Source organism: Typha angustifolia, chromosome 15 (genome assembly GCF_048772165.1).
Source record: "Typha angustifolia cultivar Huaian chromosome 15, ASM4877216v1, whole genome shotgun sequence".
Lineage (NCBI taxonomy): Eukaryota > Viridiplantae > Streptophyta > Magnoliopsida > Poales > Typhaceae > Typha > Typha angustifolia.
This window is the reverse complement of record NC_133253.1, coordinates 1,382,428-1,399,567: the sequence shown is the minus strand read 5'-3', so window position 1 is coordinate 1,399,567 and position 17,140 is coordinate 1,382,428. Positions and strand designations below refer to the sequence as shown.

The window sequence follows — 17,140 nt, the reverse complement described above, 5'->3', positions numbered from 1 at the left end:
CACAAAAATGAAAGATGCTCCAAGGAAGGTTAGCTCATATAGACTACTACTACCCACGTCTAAATTTGCCAATTAAAACATAATCACACAAAAATCAAGCATATGAACCAAGATGACTCTATCATCAGATGCATAACAAAATATCACTAAATTGAATATTCAAGACCTTATTGGCATTTTGTCAAACACATTGTAAGCAGTGTAACAACATAACTAAATCATGCCAAGTCCCGAAGGGAAATAGAGAATCCAAACGTTTTCCTTACAGATCCAAATCCATGAACTCACAAAAGATGCAACCTTTGTGTTCTCATCTATCGGAAGCCACCTACTTGGAAGACAACCGCATGCTGCTCCATGGGAACTTGCTTTCTTCAGCACCCTTCTTAGATTCCCCACCTCGTCCACCACCTCCCCGCCGCCGCCCACCACCACCACCACCACCATTAAACCTCTGCCAGACTTCTGCACGCTTCCCACGATACCCTTTCTGAGGCTCATCACTCCTCCCGTCAAGCCAATGCTTCTTCCCCACCTCCTCGCCCTGGCCGGCGACGACCGTGGCCTTAGCCGCCGACTTGGCCTGCGCCGCGATTCGGTCTCGATCCTCCTGTATGACCTGGATCGGGAAGAGGTCAGGGTTGAGGGAGAGCGGAGTGCGGAGGGTGACGTAGGCCTTCTTGTAGTCGGGCTTGGCGGCGAGGAAGGAGCCGCGCTTGAGCTTCTTTCCCTCCATGTTGAGGGTCCGGACCTCGGCGACGTCGAAGCCGTAGACGGACTCGAGGATGCGGCGGATCTCGATCTTGGAGGCGGAAGGGACGGTCTTGAGGGCGATCTCGGAGATGAAGTCGAAGGGAGGGGAAGGGAGGAGGAGCTTGATGGGGAGATTCGCAAAGTTGATCACGCGGCGACCCAGGCGGCTGCCCATGTTGGTGTTCGCTGTGCTTCCTCTTGCTGGAGTGAGGAATTGGGAGCGAAAAGGGTTTTGAGGAATCGAGGAGGGGTTAGGGAAGCGCAAGGGAAACGATCCGCCGATCCGTAAAAAGACGATTCGAGCTCAAATTGGTTAAGGCGAGTAGATTTGGGTTCGAATCCAAGCTGTATCATTTTCGTAAAACCATTTTGTAATAAGGCTCGCCTTCTGTTTATGGATAACTACTTAGTTTTGCATTTACCAAAAAATATTTTGTTCAATCTCCATATAGGTACTAGCGATAATTATTTTCCACTTCCACTCTATTAAATTTATTCTAATATAAATGGTCAATTTGTAACAAAAAGTAATTCAATTTTTTAATTGATAGAAATAGGTTTTTTATTTATCAAATTACAATTTTAAACTTTTGTATTGATTTAACTCCGACAAATCTAAAAAAGACTGACGCATCACTAATGTAATTTATACGTATTAATTATATAAAATATATGCTCTAATTTAAAAAAAAATGCGACGCATCACCTATGTAATATATAATCCATCGCCTATGTAAAATGTACGTTGTAATTTTCAATGATGTGCGCATTGAGATTTTAAAAAAATATTACGCATCACTTATGTAATTTATACGCATCACTTATATAAAATATGTACTTTAATTTTTAACAATGTGCGCATCGAGATTAAAAGAGTATATTAGTCTGTAAAAAAAATCCTAAATTTGTAATTTAATAAATACAGAGGACTATTTCTATTAATTAGAAAACTAAAAAACTTTTTATTACAAATTACCCAATATAAATACATGAAATTTTGATTATTTATATAGTTTGCTCATCAAGCATTATACGTGATATCAATAAATAAATGTAGAACTCACTGGTACAATATTTGGTAAACACCAAACGTCTCAGCGCCTTAAATTTGTTTAATGCTCTGGCAAGAAAAGGTCTCCCAGATCCGCAGGATGATCTAAAGCCTAAAGGACATCGGGGGGGTAGAAAGGTAAATCCATTCCCTTTTTTTGCATACCTTTAGGAGTTTGGTGAGAAGAGTCGCAAAACTCTCTACCTACCACCTCTATCTCCCGCTTCACTTCAGTCACCACACAAAAGAGAACCGAACAAGAGAGCAGGGACGACGATGGAGTCCGCGACTCTTCCCAGAATACCCCACGTCTTCCCACGCTACCCCTGCTTCACCAGAACCACCTCCTTCTTCTCATCTCTCCCTCCCAAAATATCCCTACCTCCGCTCTCCATCTCCTTCGCTGGCAACCTGCTCCGGAGCTCTTCCACGACTCGCTTGCCGAGTCGGTTCGCCTCCATATCGACCGGTGGCGGCGGGGATGGGCTCGTTGGTAGAGCAGGTTTAGGCGGTGGCGGAGGCGGAGGAGACGGGTCGAGCGGCGGCGAGGTGGAGTCGAAGATTCTAGCAGAAGAGTCGGAGGAAGTGGCGGCGTTAGGGCCGGATGTGATTGTTCTCCATGTCGGAGTAATTAAGATCTCCTTCTCTGTCTATTTTTTTTTGTTAATTAAAGTATTTATTTTGAAAGAGAGGAAAAAAAAAGTAATTTTTTTGGTTTTTAAAATTCCAAATTTCGATCCAGGGGATGTCTTGTGGTGGATGCGCCGCGAGTGTCAAGCGGATCTTGGAGAGTCTAGTGAGTGAGACTTCCTTGTTTGTTGTTTCGGACTTGATCTTCTTACTATTTGGTAGAATTTTCTGGAGAATAATTTGCAATCAAATGTGATGCTACTCATTGCTCCCTTGTTATTGACTCAGATTTAGTCATAATTCCTGAGTAGCCATCTGATTTATGTTTAAATTAATCTCAAGGTGCCCATTTGAGTTCTTAAATGTAATTGATTCTTTTAGCATGATAAATAGGAAAGTCATGTATAATTTTGTGCAGCCTCAGGTGTCTTCTGCCACAGTCAACCTTGAGAAGGAAACAGCATTTGTGTGGACTGTACCTGAAGTCAAAGACGAGCAGGACTGGAAGCAAGGATTGGGAGCAATACTTGCAAACCACTTGACAACATGTGGTTTTAAATCTGATCTCCTAGGTAAGCATTAAATTTTCTTCTCTAATAGTAGGAGTATGTTTGTGAAATTTTCATATTGCTTCTTGTCACTTCGCCAGTCTGACTTCATAAATTTTGATTCTGAATGGTCAATGACAGTGTTGCATATTTGTTCTTCTTATTCATTTCTTAAATTGTTGTGATGTTTATATTTGTTATTTGGGTTATGCTTACCATGCATTAGATTATAGAACTGATGCTCGATAACTGTCTTCTCTTTCAAAAGTTCTTATCAATATAGGCTTGGAAAGACTCCCTAGTAAATAAGAAAAAAGAACAGCTGTGACAGCTTGTCCTGTGCTTCTTGGATACTAAGCAATACAATCATTTGCAGATAAATAAATTGAGAAAGCACTTTCCTCTAAAGCTTTAGATGCTTCAAGTGAGTTCATGACAGGAAACTTGAGAACATGAAAAGCACCTAATCCAGTTACAAGATACTTGCAAGCACCTACATGAAAACAGTTCAGCACTGTTATGCATGCATCTGATTATCATAATAATATGGATATGCAAATTTGAAATAAGAAGAATTTGGCGGATCTGATCACATCAAATGGATGATATAACATATAGGTACTGTTTTTATATACTTACCAACTTGAGCATCTCTTTCCAGTAACAATAATTTGTTTATTGAATTATTGCAGCTGGCTGAAACAAACTTAACCTTTATCTTTTTATTCCCCTGTTAAGAAACTCTGCTCCATGATAACATTTAAGAAAGCTCGATATCTTATTCACTTCACTTTAACAGCTACATGGAATATGGAATATCTATATGGCTTCTGTTTGCTATGTTGTTGGACTGCTGTATGGCTTGTAATTTTGAATGCACTGTTGCACTCAAACTATGCTAGCTGTTATTTAGTTGAATGAGCACTCAAACTACTCATATTGAAGTCTCAATTTGGAAAATGTAAAGATTTAGCAGGGCCTCTTGAGAGGCGAATAGCTTTTGATTTTTGTGGTACTTGCTCCAATATTTTGAAATGAGAAAGGACAGCATGAAGCAAGCTTTTGCTAGAAATCTTTCATAAGCCATTCTAACGTGGTTGACTAATTATTTCTTCTTGAAGCTGCTGGGGAAAACAGACAAACTTAGAGAAGAAGACTATATCCAGTCATTTTCAATTTTGTATTACAATTTCATCTTATATGCGATGCTTTCTTGAAGTCATATTTCCTAGGCCACAAGTCGAGGTATATAATTTAATTTGCTCAACCTGACATGAAATTTATTGAACTTTTATGTATTCCGCAGGCAAATCTTGATACGAGATGATGGAAGTCTCCTACCAAGAACTATGGAGTCGGCATGAATTTTATGTTGTCATTGGTTCCCCACGTATCCAGTCAACACGCGAGAAACTACTTGTTTGGTGGCTTACAACAATTTAATAATCTTTATATTCTATTTTTATAACTTACTATTAACAAATTTTTGTTTGTCTGGGGCTTATTTTCTGAAGGCACAATGTAAGCTTCAATATTGTCTTCTTTAAGAATAAATGGTTTCAAATATATCACTCAGCATCTTCCAGTGCTTTTAGCTGTATAAAACGCACCGTAGAAGATGTTTATGATAAAGAAAATAAGTGCACGAATTTAATTGCTATAAAGAAAATAAGTGCCTTCTTTTCACCGTGAAAAACAATTAAACATATTAGTAGATTGATTCAGTTAACAGAGCTACTATATTGCTATATTATAGTGTACACCCGCCAACTTCACTTGCAATGGCATGCTAATCGCGACACCAACATTATAGCATCACAATTATTAGCATTGCATACATGTTCTTCACTTGTAAATTTAAGTATAAAATCGCTTGTAGATGATATCTTGCCCTCATCTTTTAATGGGAATTCAACAAATAATAACTTCATGGGCATATATGCACAGTTCATAAACAAACACGACTAATAAGGAAGTAGCAGTTTGAATAATTTTGAAGCCATGCATCAGATTTACTAACCCTTCAACATAATCATTCACAATGTGTGGACGAAACAGATCTCTCATTCTCAGTGATACAGAGCATAATCAAAAGAAACATCATATAATTTGTTAAAAATATTCTCAAGTGTGATACAACATCTTCTTGATCTGTAGTTTAAAAGCTCTACAGTTGATTCCTGATTCAAGTAACCAAGGAAAAGGTCCTTAGGAACAAGTCTAACTAATTCAAAGGTCATTTTAGTTTCATTTCCAACTAGAACAGTTCACAGTGCAGGATACTAGTGAGCTCGACACCGCCATTTAGGAACGCTTGGGAGGAACGTACTGCACATTGTTATCAGAACAAACAGTCTGCAAAATTGCAGGCATTATATAAGACTACTGTTACTGGCCGCTAATACTCCAACCACCATGACAACATACATATTCTCATTGGTGCACATACCTGATATTCTTCCGGAAGTTCCTCTGAAACTGCAAGAGTATAACATCCAGGGATAAACCTTCCTGTCCATAGCATAACAAAATGACAAGTTCAGACCAAATAGATATGGAGCAAAATGAATAGTGTGCTCTAGTTGAGCAGAGATCTCTAAACCAGAAAGGTGAGAGAGCTACCAATGCACAAGAAACTATGATGAGGTATATATGATCACCATGCATGTCAGAACAAACAAGAGGAAGCAAGACAAGGGGCATGCAGTTACAGACATAGCCATACATGTTACATACTACATGGATTGACAAACATAAAAGCATTTGTACTACTTTATATGCCTGGTCATTCAAATAGCTAGATAATAGTCTCCAAGGACAGATTTACGGCATCAAGATCAACCAAATTGCAGGATTGATAGTGTGAGACAAATCATTAAGTAACAGTTTCTGAGCATATAATTTCAATTCAGGCACTAACATGGAACGGTTTAAGTATTAGGAATTCCAACACATGAATATGTACTTTAACATAAAAATGGTGTCCACAACAAGGAAAGACATGAGTATGTAACACCCATTCTAAAACTAAGTATTATCAACATAATATTCTCTGAAGTTAAACAGCATCTAACAGAAGCATAACAGACCTATTCTCAACCATCGAGCAGACCAACTTCTAGTTGGATCCATGACTGAAATTATCCTGGAGAAAGAAAAGACAAATAATATCAACATTCTGTTGTTATTCTAGACATTTCAAGTAGCACTGATACATTTCCTTCTGTTTCACAAAGTACTGATTAGAAGCTTCACATAGAAAAGCCAACCTAGATCTAAGTGGCACTTACATGTATGCCCTTACAAGAAAGTGATGACCATGCAATGAGGCCACTATAAAAAAAACACCGAGAACGAGCAAGATAATAAGATAATAACTCACTTGCCTATATCAAATAATGTGTATCTTTCATTTCCTATTTAAACTTTATTTATCAACAGAGTAAAGTCAGTTATAGGTGCCTGAAGAATCATATATCAATCCCTATCAAAAATAATTTGAATTTAATCCACATTAATGATCTGCCTACTCAATAGGGAATGAAATTTTCAAAGGGAAATACTAAAAGTCCAGAACAATGCTAATACGAAATCATATAAGTCTTAATGAGATTAGCTCATATGGAAAAAAAGAAAGAAGTGAATTTTGCAACTACACATCAACGAGAAAGTTCAACTGCTGCATTTTAAGGACCTGCTCAAAATTAGCTAACTCTGGAGTGACTGCAGCTCATAATCTATAAAATGGTTGGTTCACATGGATTTCAGCTTATACCTTTACACCAACTATGAGCTGATATCAACCTTTTACTCAGGAATATTGCATTCCCTCACAATGTGGTGATGTAAAACTCTCTCAGCATACAATTTTATCTAATTACTCCCTATTAAGTTATTAATAAACAGGCAGAAAGGTGTGATAAAAAAAATTTCTTACTACAACGATCACAATGAGACATAGTAAATTCACAAGAAACTACCCATATCGACAGAGCAAAGCAAAATTAATCAGAAATGACGCAAGACCCACCCGGTAAAGTTGGGAGTGGTGCAATTTACGACATTGTCGTGCTCTTTGTCCATCTCCAAGAAGGGGCAATTCTCACATCCCGACTCCCTGAACTGCATCACCAGCGAAACAGATCAAATCGATCATCTCCTAGAAACATTTTGAAGATTCTACGTGAGATAAGCGCCTCAAGTTGTTCTAACGATATAGAATGGTCCGTAAAACCCTCGAAATGGAAACAAAACCCTCTAGAAACCCTAACTATGCACGGCAATCGAGATCTCGTCTGGGATCGATAAAATCCTAGTTGGGCAATCGAAGGGAATAAAGAGATTACCTGGTCGTAGGTCTTGACAAGGCGGCATCGGAGGCAGGCGCGGAGCTCGTGGCCGAAGCTGGTGGGTATCTGAGCGAACTGCGCCATTCTATCGTCCTCCGCCATGTAATCGCTTCTCTTCCCACTCCCCATTGATCCCTTCTCTCTTCTCGTCGCTTCTCTTCTCTTCTCTTCTCGCTTCGACTATTGGACTCCGGAAAAGATTCGAGCCTCGAATTTCGATAGGAATGAAGTCCGCTTTCTTTTTCACTGGCTTTGTAGCAATGGTTGCACTTACAGGTCGGAGATAATTAAATCCACGTAGGATCCGAATCCGACCCGATAATCGCAAAATACGTCTATATATCAATGCACTGATATCAGACTTCGTAGGGTTAGTAAAAGCTTTTCCCCTTTAGCATTCTCTTTTTGGTATATAAATGTAATTTGAACTGTTGACTGCCGATGATTCGTATGTTATAAACATTGTAATTTATGTTCTACTACAAATTCCCATTGGAAGTGGGTAAGTAGTATTCAAGGATTTGTTACAGAGAAAATGCATAGACAAGCAAATACTCCGTATTTATAAGTTTTTTATCAACCAGTAAGAGATGCACTGACTCAGAATATATAAGATTCACCTGTTTCGTCAAATGTCTCTGGTACTAATGACTCAAAATATCAATGCGAAAGTTAAACATTGCTACTTCATCATGATACGGTGGTTGCCCTTTATATGACCAGAGTCATAAATAATTGGGCGCTCTCTCTTGGTTCCTCCAATTTCATATGCAGGTATAGGGGTGGGCGTGCATATAAGGTTATGGCTGACTGGCGACTGCCAAGTAGAGTAGCAAGGCCTCCCAGAGTTTTGTTTTCCTTAAATATGCCATAAAATGTGCATCTCAAATTAGAGGTCAAACAAAAGACGAGCAATCGCTGGTTAGACAGAACAACCATCTGTGTAGGAAGTCTTATTGTAGCATAACTAACATTAAGCAGGAAATTTACAATAGGCTCTCCAGCTAAGAACTATAAACAGTAGATAACCATGCGTGTGGCGATTGTTATAGAAGATATAGCTGAAGCTGAAGACTACGGTTGGTCATTGCTTGGCAGTTTTGAGTGTCTTTGAGAAAATAATTGACCACACACGGCAGCTTGGTTGTTGATAGGAGCGTGATTCTGTTCATTCTGTTAAGATGAATAGTCAAGCAGAGCAACAACTTGAACAAAGAAGCCATAAGTTTAGGAGAAATTTACCGTTATATTTGACTCGAGAGATGTGGCATCATCAACAGCTCTTTTAAGAGAATTTGAAGGCCGGTGGAAAAGCAGATGAGCTATTGACCGATCTATGGGATTTGTTTCTGTCTCAACATTCCCGAATTCTGCGCTCCTGAAAGGCCACAGCATCAAATGAAGTAACAATACTGCATCAAATGAAGTTCAACAATGGGATTTCTTGTATGCTGAAAACATTTATTTAATACTATGTATTTTAATAGATTTGTAGTTTACACCCTACATTTTAACTATTTAAAAATTAAGCCTTACGTTTTATTGACTATGTGCAGACAATATTTTAAATTTGTTAACTAAACCCTAGGTTAAGTTAATTATACTAGAAAGATTACAAGAATACCCTTAGCAATTATATTTTATCCTAAAATAGGGAGAAAGGATGGGAAATAATGTTATTTTAGTCATTGTTTAAAAAATGTTTAAAGTTGATGAAATATTTCTTTTATACCATCTGTCTAAGTTGTGTTAGTATAAATCTAACCTAGAATATTTTCTGCACATAATCGATAAAATATAAAGCTCAATATATAAATAGTAAAAGTGTAAGATATAAACCACAAATTAGTTAAAAATGCAAGGTGTTGGATGCAAATTTTGCTTCACAATATTAGATGACTCTCATTGTCGTTGCTCATGTTAAAGAATGATATGTATTATTGGTCTACTATCTAACAATTTAAATTTTTGAATCAACTAATTATTTAAATGGTACTAGAGTCATATGTCCACAAGCAGTGTATAGAGGCTGCACATGAGAAGACGTGCTAAGATATGATATATTATTGTTTCATTATTTAACAATTTAAGCTTTTGACTCATTGGTTATATAGCAATTCAAAGTAATGTAAATCTAGAAAACAAGGCTAGCATGCAAATAACATGTAAAATTCTATAAAGGACAGATGGCATATTGAGTGTCTGGAGAATTCTAAGCTATCAGTTTGCTGACGGGCAACTCAAAAGTCAGAAGGCTATCAATATTCCCTAGTTCCTTGATGGTCTATCAAGTATCACATGTTAAGAGTATACGTACTCATTTGTTGCTTCCATACTCTGAACTCGTGAATCTCCACTGCAAGTGCTTGTATTAGAGAAGCAATGCCTTCGCTTAACAGTTCTTGCCAGACGGTACAAACTGTCTCTTATGCATAGCTTTGTTCTACAGTCCAACTGAAAATTTTATTAGGAAAAAAGAATAAAGTTATGGTCACTTCAACAAATACTTTCTAAATATGCATGCTCAGTGTTCCTCCAATTATAAAGGGCAGAAAAAGGGTTTAGATTTTCTGAAATCTTGATAATTACCTAAAAACAATGCATATGATTGAAGTAAACACAAATAGTTTAGCAGAAAAGACATACAAAGAAAAGATTTAATTACATGGATCTGAAATTTTGGAAAGCCTGAACTAGGTTAGCATTTATCCACACAGAAGAAGAAAAGCATGCAAACAAAATTAAAATAAAGAGAAATAAGAACTTCAAAAAGCTGAGTTGAAGCTTGTCAAATAATAAGGTTACCATATACTGAAATATATACAATGGCTGAAGTATGCATGAAATTTTCTTCTATGTAGCAGTTCTTCTCTTTCAGATATTGTTGTTGGAAATTGGAAGTGTACTAACTACTAAGGCACATAATGATTAGCTATACCTGATTCATAACATTCCAAAGCTGTTGAAAGCTGATTTCTTCCAGTGAGACGTCAGAGGAAACAGATGTCACAAATGAGTTCTCCGGACATATCGAAGAATCTATCCCAGCTGTTGGAACTGGATCACCACATCCTACTGCATATTGAGATTTACTGTGCTCTCCCAAAGCCAAAGCTTTGATAGTGGGTGCTTGTTGAAGCAAATTGTCAGCCATCACTGTGTCACATGGTAGCATTTGAAACTTCCCCACTTTCTCCTGTGCTTCCATTTCAGAAGGATCTGATGATTGACCAGGTAACTGCTCCATGCAATTCTTTTCATGACTTGTAACATGATCCATAATTTTAAAGTACGGATTGGTTTCATATCCTTCAAATTCACTACTTGATGTCTTCTGTTCAACTGGAACTTCAAGTGTAGGAAAGTTGTACTCAACTTCTGAATAAGGATAGAAAGTGTCCATGTATCTCGAGGAAGCGGATTGTAAGGGATGCTTTTCCTTCAACAAATAACCTGAGGCCTGCGATTTAGATGAAGAATCTGCACAAAGCCTCTGTTCTTCAAGTTGCTGCATTGTATTTTCCCCTGATATATACTGGCTTCCAATCTGCATTATGTGCATAAAAATGCCATAGAAAATACAATCAGTCACTGTCTAAAAATTCAAGTGTTTGGCGCATAAAATTATTTGAATAAGGGGAGGAGATTTTAATTTCTACACGCGTAGGCCTATCTGGCATTCAATTTCAAAACCTATACCAATTAAATTCAAATTTTCTCTTAAGCCCACCACTGATGGGAGAGTTGCCTATGAAAAATCCACTTCTCTCGCAGCTTAAGCCGTTGAAGAGCAAGGTTGTTAAAGAGGAAAAATAAAAACTCCCTTCTTACAGTAGAGAGAATAGAACAACTAGTCAATGTTGATTGATTCAATGAGCAGAGTAGAGCAATTAATCAGGTAACTAACCTGAAATTTATGCAGATAGAACAACTTTAGTAAAGGTATGAGTTAACAAAGAATCTTGGGTATAATCATCCAAAATTTGATGTTCCTAAGATTTAATCTCCAATGGATTAATAGTTTTAAACTATGGAAGTTTCTTTTCTTCTACTCAACCACCGACTATCAATTAATATATTATCTGTAAAAGCCCCTAGGCAAAGAGACTGCTTAGATATAGATTGACTATAAGATCTACAAGTTCTTTGGGAACCTATTGTAATTACCATATCAAGGTCTCCAGATCCACTCAAGTTACTCCTATTCTGAGTCTGGTTGATGGTTGAAAGTTCGAGCTCACCTCCTTCATATGCCTAAAGATAAGTATATCAAATATCTATAAGAAAAAAGCATAAAAAGAATGCAGTTTTGTTACATTTATCAACATGAAGTTCCATCACTAACATATATGAGAAATTCTTCACTTGCCTGTTCTTTTTGTGCACATATACCTTTGTTCTCTGCACTATTAGCTATCCAATTGGCAGTACTTTGATAAACAAAACTTGATGACTTATCATAATCAACATCTGATGTGCAGATTTGAGGTAAAATATTTATGTCTGCATGATCATTTCCTGATGAAACATTCAGCACACCCAACTCTGAACATGAAGATGTCAAGCCCGTGTGGAGGGTAACATCTGAACTGTAACTAGTATTTGATGAAGAGGGAAACCATGCTAGCTCATCTGCATTATCCATCTTCCCTTGACCAAATGTGGAATCGCAATTTCTCCAGGAAAACAAACAAAAAATACAGATGAAAACTAAATAGTGCAAATTTATTTAATGCTATGATGAGAAATTGAAAAGGATAGTCATCAAAAACTCCATGTGAAAGTAGCATGGTTACCTCCTGGCTCCTACTAATGAAACATTATATCTTTTTTCAAAATTTTAATCCGATATTTTACACTGATATAGAATTTATGATTTTCTCAAAAAAATTCTCAAAAATAAAATAAAAGACAGAATTTATGGAAAGTGACATGAGATATGGCAAAATCAAAGCCAATTCATTGAGTTACCTGAACATTCTGTCAACATCCTCAAAATTGTCAATGGCAGGCCAGTCATAATACATAAGATCATTTACCCTATACTTGAGGTCATTCACCAAAAGGTTAATATTACTAGCAGCTGCCATATCATTGTTGACTGCAAATCGACAGCTGTTCCTGCCTTCTGTGGGGTCCCTTCTTCCAGATACAGAATCCTTTTCGTAGAAAATGCTGCTTTCTGAATCAATTTTGCAGCCTCTTATGCAATCATTGGGCAGCCTAGCATCATTGGAAGTTTTATCAACTGCATACAGATTGCAATCAGGATCACATGATGACAAATCTACATTTTTCGATGCCACGATTACATTTTCTTGGGTCCTTCCAAGATCTACATGTTGGGACTTCTTATGAGCATTACTAGAGGTCCCTGATTCATTCCACTGTTCACCACCTCTATTAGGTACTACACTATTATCATTTTGAGCAAATTCATTCCAGACATTCTCTTCAACCTGCACAAGCATCGTAGGAAATCATCCGTTTTGGCTCAAAATATTTGAATTTTAAAGATGTTAAACCAAAGTCTGTTAGGAAAAGTCAAAATAAAAATGATTAGAGATTGATAACATAAAACTATAAGAAAAATATTTTGCATTGCTAGATTATTCATGAGGTATCAGACTTAGGGCCCAATTCTCTTCTCATGTGAAACTGATATGTGAATAAAGGACCTTGTCTGGGCTGGACTAAAAAGAGCTAGGTCATTTTAGGTATATACCTTGGTTGAGATAAATGCCTTAATTGAACTAAATAGAGCTTCAAATATTCAGATCCCGAATGGGCCCAATACCCAAAAAATGGTTTGAATCCAGTTTTCCAAGGCCAGGATCCACTCATCGGAACCCATTAACATCATTATGTCTTAAATAAAACAAAATTACACCTATTTACCAAAAGTAGAGCTACTCAGTTAGATGATTGAGGTCCTGTCTCTCTCTGTCCAGTATCAATATTTCAGACCAAATTTCCGGAACCAATTTGTCAAAATTAATCTACAACATGGAGAGTGTTTAGAAACCAAAAGTCACACACTTCCTGGATTATTGATTACAATCAAATATCCATTCAGTAGTCAGTTGACTCAGTTTAACCAGAAAGATGTGTTATTTGTGTTAAGTCAGAAGAATCAAACATTATTGGACCAAAGATGTTCTAGGACATCAAGATGAAGGTCAGGCAGTTTTGATTCTGAAATGAATGGCCTAAACTAAGTTGTGGCTACTAGTTCAAGTTACACCATGTCCAGTCATTACATAAATGTAAGAATATAAAAGTGTGTGTTTGTTAGTGACCCAGTTTGTTGACATCTTTAAGTAATATAAATCCTGTATTCTTTGTTTTGAATGTGATTGCATGAGTTTTGGATTGAAAAATTCAAGTCTCAATACTGCTGAAATGATATCACTCAATAAACAAAATGATATTTCTCCATAGAACATTCTTTCCTAGGAAAAGAAATTTGAAAAGAAAAGCACTCATGTTAGTATGAGCTTCAAAATGCACAATAGGAGGAAAGCAAGTATAAATTCAAATTTGAGTTCTGGGAAAATGTCATAAAAAGTTAAAACCTATAAGTACATTACCATTCAAATTTTTTTTTCTATATTTAGCATAATAACTAAAGCCCAGAAAAGAGTTGAAGTAAAAATAAAATGTTAAAGTTACAGGACAAAAGAATATAATGATGTCTAGCTCATACAGTTGAAGGGCTTTCACGTAAAACATCACAAGTAGAACTCTATTTTAAATATTCAAAGGAACCATATTTGGGAGTTCTACATATTCGATGAGGTTATGGATTCCCTTAACTATGATACATCATTCTGCCTCCATAAGTATCATGCATCAGAAGTTTCACAAGCATGCACATGAAGTGTTATCTACAGTTAGGAAGACTTTCTGAAGTGAAATTAATATGCCAATTATCCAAATGAGCGAATTATCAGACTATACTTAGATGTGATGGTGATGAGGAAAAAAAATTAATTTGAAAACCTCACCATCATACATTCAAACTGCATTAGAAAAGTTAGATTTGTGATAAATATGAGAGTTACTATGATGTCATTCTGTTACAATAAGTCAATCACTAACATATGGTATGATTTACAGAGAGACCTTACCTCATTACTATTGCCAAACTTTAGAAACAAGCACATTTCTTCTGTTTTTTTACTTTTTACTATCATAAACCTAAAAGGCATAGTCTCAGGTCAGACAGACACTATCATGGACGCTAGATAAAGCCACCAGCAAGTCTTTCACAATTTAAAACCTAGGGTCAGAAATGTTTATGATTGAAGGATAGAATAGTAAAGGAGGCCTCTGTATTTTTCAGCATTCCATCCATACTTGTATGTGCCAGTGCCGTAACTGTAACTTGCCCCAACTCAAGTAAGTAAGAGTTTCTAATTGGTCGCCAATAAATTAGCATCACAACTCATAGAATGAACCACAAAGCATGCATAGTAAAGCTAGAAGTCCTTATCCAAAAAAGAAAGAAAGGATTTAGTGTGTCCTCCATATTCATATTGCAAAGGTCGTCCTAAGGTAAGCGAATTTATGATAGAGAGCATGGTTCATAATCCTACTGGGTTAAATTTTGACAACAGATTTCTAGATGGTGGATGTCCAGTTGACAGTCACTAATAAAATCTCGCTAATCCTTATAAGGAATCTTCTCTACTTTGAATTATTCCCTAACTCCAAACTGTTACATTTCCTAATCATTATTAAACCCATTTTCTAAAGAAGTTGTCCATAGCAACTAACAATTCAAATATCCTCAATGAAACTGATGCCAATACCTCTACAGCCTCGCCCTCTACAAGGTTATGTATATCTACTCTTGAGAATATTCATCTAAAGAAGTAGTTTATCCTCGTCTTAGCATGGAAACAAAGGTGTTTGTAAAAATAACGACCAGACTAAAAACTCAACGTTCGGCATAAGCCTCAGTAGTTGATAATTCGAAATTATCGAGATTATTAACATATCCATACTGAATCATTAAGTTCTAACCATAAATTAATAAACGCATAGAGATACACGGGTGGGTGGGTCAATTTCAACGAGCATCCATCAATAACATCAAAAAAAAAAAAATACTAACTCCCCAAATGAATACCTCATAAACTTTCCAATCCTGCATCCTCCTATTTTATCCTGGTCCACAACAATACAGATTAATCAGATGCGCTCCCATCTTCGCCGCACTCACATCCCCTAATCCAAAAACCTGCAAGAAGACACCAATAAAACTCATTAAATCATCAAAACAATCATAATATACATAAAAATAGCCATCAAATTAGCAACCACAAACCACACCTGCTATCAAACAAGCTGACAAATCCCCAAATTGGAAGTAGAAGAAGAAGAAGGAGAAGGAGGAGGAGGAGGAGGAGGAGGAGGAGGAGGAGGAGGAGGAGGAGGAGGAGGAGGAGTAGGAGAAGGAGAAGCCAAATCCTGCCAAGAAGTTTTCTCGAAGAAACCCTAAAACCAACCCTAGATCGAAGCCGATGAAATCGCCACTTGCTCTGCTTTCTGGACGCTTCCTTCCCTAACGAGCCCCTAAATTTTTTTCTCTCTTTTTCTAAAGTAAAAAAATTACTTTTGGTGAAGTTTGGGGTAGAGGCGAGTCCACAGACGCGTGGCGGTGGGACCAGGACGGCTCGAGGTCATGGACGAGAGCAAGCGAGGGGATCGGATCCTTTCCGGATTTCTTATTGGTCCTCAACTTGGTCGGAGATGACACGTGTCGGCGGAAGAGTTACGGCTTTCGAGAAGCTTGTGGCGTAGAATGACCTACTAGTTTTAGGGTGGGACCCACTTCACGTGGTGCGATAAACATTAGCTTCACGAAATTTGCTGAATTCTTTATTACATTAATAAATGAATTATTATGGCTGGAGTAGGACCAGGTTAACACTCAAAACCCTTTTGATTTGATTTATTCTAAATTATTTTTATTAAATTTAAAAATCCGCAAACATGATAATTTTAGAGAATCTTTTTTTTTTTTTTATATACCATCCTATATATTTTTCTTAGTAATTTTATGATTGACCACCCATTCTCGAGCTATTTGTAACTCGGGTCCTCCCTTTTTCTTTCGTTGATTTTCATATAAATTAATTTTATTTAGATTTTCTGAATTATTATCGTTTTATTTAAATAAAAAATAAATTATTAAATTTTGCTAGCGTAGTGTAGGATTGAACAGAGTCAAGATTAAGGGCAGTTAGTCAAATTACAGGCAAAAAGAAATAGTTAATACATGGAAGATGACTTCCTATTTCATATTCTCACAGAGCTATAAAAGGAAATTTCCTTTTGAGAACTTAAATGGACCATGGAATAATATAGGACATGGGAGTTAGTACAAAAAGACAAAGGTCCCTTTCCCACTCCACAAGGAGTGAAGAGGATGGAAGAAAGCCTTTGCCTCTTCCATCCAACCATGGGGAAAATTAGAAAGACATTGTTTGAAGACAAGAACAGCACAAGTGGGGGTGAAAAGGACTACTAGAGGACAGTTTAGTTTTGGGCATAGCAATTAAGTGATACTGACTTCATAAGTTAAAGGAGTTTTTCTTTTATCTCATGCAATAAAGTCATGAACATACATTTGCTGTACAAGTCAAAAGGTGCCAATTTCTAGCCAAAATAAGACAAGAAGAAACCAAGTGATGTTAGACATATCCATTGATGAGAGTATTAATTTGAGAATAATTAGCTTCAAGATGTCAAAGACTTTGTAAACCTATGTGCAAGCTGGTCAATGATGATCACATGACTTG

General features: G+C 36.9%; 4 protein-coding genes across 8 annotated transcripts; 1 reads left to right on the top strand and 3 right to left on the bottom strand.

The window, feature by feature from the left end:
- Positions 1-129: 129 nt before the first annotated feature.
- LOC140779674 (uncharacterized) lies at positions 130-1,017 on the bottom strand. Its single transcript, XM_073124872.1, has one exon. The coding sequence runs from the start codon at positions 926-928 to the stop codon at positions 329-331; it is 600 nt and encodes a 199-aa protein (XP_072980973.1). The 5' UTR covers positions 929-1,017; the 3' UTR covers positions 130-328.
- A 977-nt stretch (positions 1,018-1,994) lies between these two features.
- Positions 1,995-4,550, top strand: LOC140778354 (uncharacterized). Its single transcript, XM_073123023.1, has 4 exons — positions 1,995-2,431; positions 2,547-2,600; positions 2,853-3,006; positions 4,289-4,550. Exons 1-4 carry the CDS (start codon positions 2,081-2,083, stop codon positions 4,297-4,299), a joined length of 570 nt encoding a protein of 189 aa, XP_072979124.1. The 5' UTR covers positions 1,995-2,080; the 3' UTR covers positions 4,300-4,550.
- Positions 4,551-4,964: 414 nt separating this feature from the next.
- LOC140777724 (transcription elongation factor SPT4 homolog 1-like) lies at positions 4,965-7,564 on the bottom strand. The gene is made up of 5 exons (XM_073122043.1): positions 7,329-7,564; positions 7,013-7,104; positions 6,072-6,127; positions 5,432-5,493; positions 4,965-5,337 (listed from the first exon to the last, which is right to left on the bottom strand). The coding sequence occupies exons 1-5, from the start codon at positions 7,458-7,460 to the stop codon at positions 5,287-5,289; spliced, it is 393 nt and encodes a 130-aa protein (XP_072978144.1). The 5' UTR covers positions 7,461-7,564; the 3' UTR covers positions 4,965-5,286.
- Positions 7,565-8,156: 592 nt separating this feature from the next.
- LOC140777723 (protein LNK1-like) lies at positions 8,157-15,926 on the bottom strand. 5 transcript variants are annotated; one of them, XR_012107072.1, is made up of 9 exons: positions 15,669-15,926; positions 15,466-15,576; positions 12,303-12,790; positions 11,701-12,007; positions 11,499-11,585; positions 10,270-10,878; positions 9,649-9,785; positions 8,574-8,701; positions 8,157-8,504 (listed from the first exon to the last, which is right to left on the bottom strand). XR_012107072.1 is itself a non-coding variant. In XM_073122041.1 (9 exons), exons 2-9 carry the CDS (start codon positions 15,487-15,489, stop codon positions 8,406-8,408), a joined length of 1,878 nt encoding a protein of 625 aa, XP_072978142.1. In that variant the 5' UTR covers positions 15,490-15,576; positions 15,669-15,926; the 3' UTR covers positions 8,157-8,405. The 5 variants fall into 5 exon arrangements, 3 of the variants coding, with proteins under 3 accessions (XP_072978142.1, XP_072978141.1, XP_072978143.1); XR_012107073.1 differs by having other exon boundaries at positions 8,157-8,495; XM_073122041.1 differs by having other exon boundaries at positions 8,157-8,495; positions 8,574-8,709.
- Between the last annotated feature and the right edge of the window lie 1,214 nt (positions 15,927-17,140).

Coding starts and splice junctions, on each gene's coding strand:
- LOC140777724 (XM_073122043.1), bottom strand. CDS start 7,460: ATGGGGAGTGGGAAGAGAAGCGATTACATGGCGGAGGACGATAGAATG. Junction 5,494..6,071: donor TGCTCGATGGTTGAGAATAG/GTCTGTTATGCT, acceptor TGCTATGGACAG/GAAGGTTTATCCCTGGATGT. Junction 5,338..5,431: donor AACTTCCGGAAGAATATCAG/GTATGTGCACCA, acceptor GCAATTTTGCAG/ACTGTTTGTTCTGATAACAA.
- LOC140777723 (XM_073122040.1), bottom strand. CDS start 15,489: ATGCAGGATTGGAAAGTTTATGAG. Junction 9,786..10,269: donor TTTGGAATGTTATGAATCAG/GTATAGCTAATC, acceptor TAAAATTTTCAG/TTGGACTGTAGAACAAAGCT. Junction 8,505..8,573: donor CTCTCGAGTCAAATATAACG/GTAAATTTCTCC, acceptor TCATCTTAACAG/AATGAACAGAATCACGCTCC.
- LOC140779674 (XM_073124872.1), bottom strand. CDS start 928: ATGGGCAGCCGCCTGGGTCGCCGCGTGATCAACTTTGCGAATCTCCCC.
- LOC140778354 (XM_073123023.1), top strand. CDS start 2,081: ATGGAGTCCGCGACTCTTCCCAGAATACCCCACGTCTTCCCACGCTAC. Junction 2,432..2,546: donor TGATTGTTCTCCATGTCGGA/GTAATTAAGATC, acceptor ATTTCGATCCAG/GGGATGTCTTGTGGTGGATG. Junction 2,601..2,852: donor AGCGGATCTTGGAGAGTCTA/GTGAGTGAGACT, acceptor AATTTTGTGCAG/CCTCAGGTGTCTTCTGCCAC.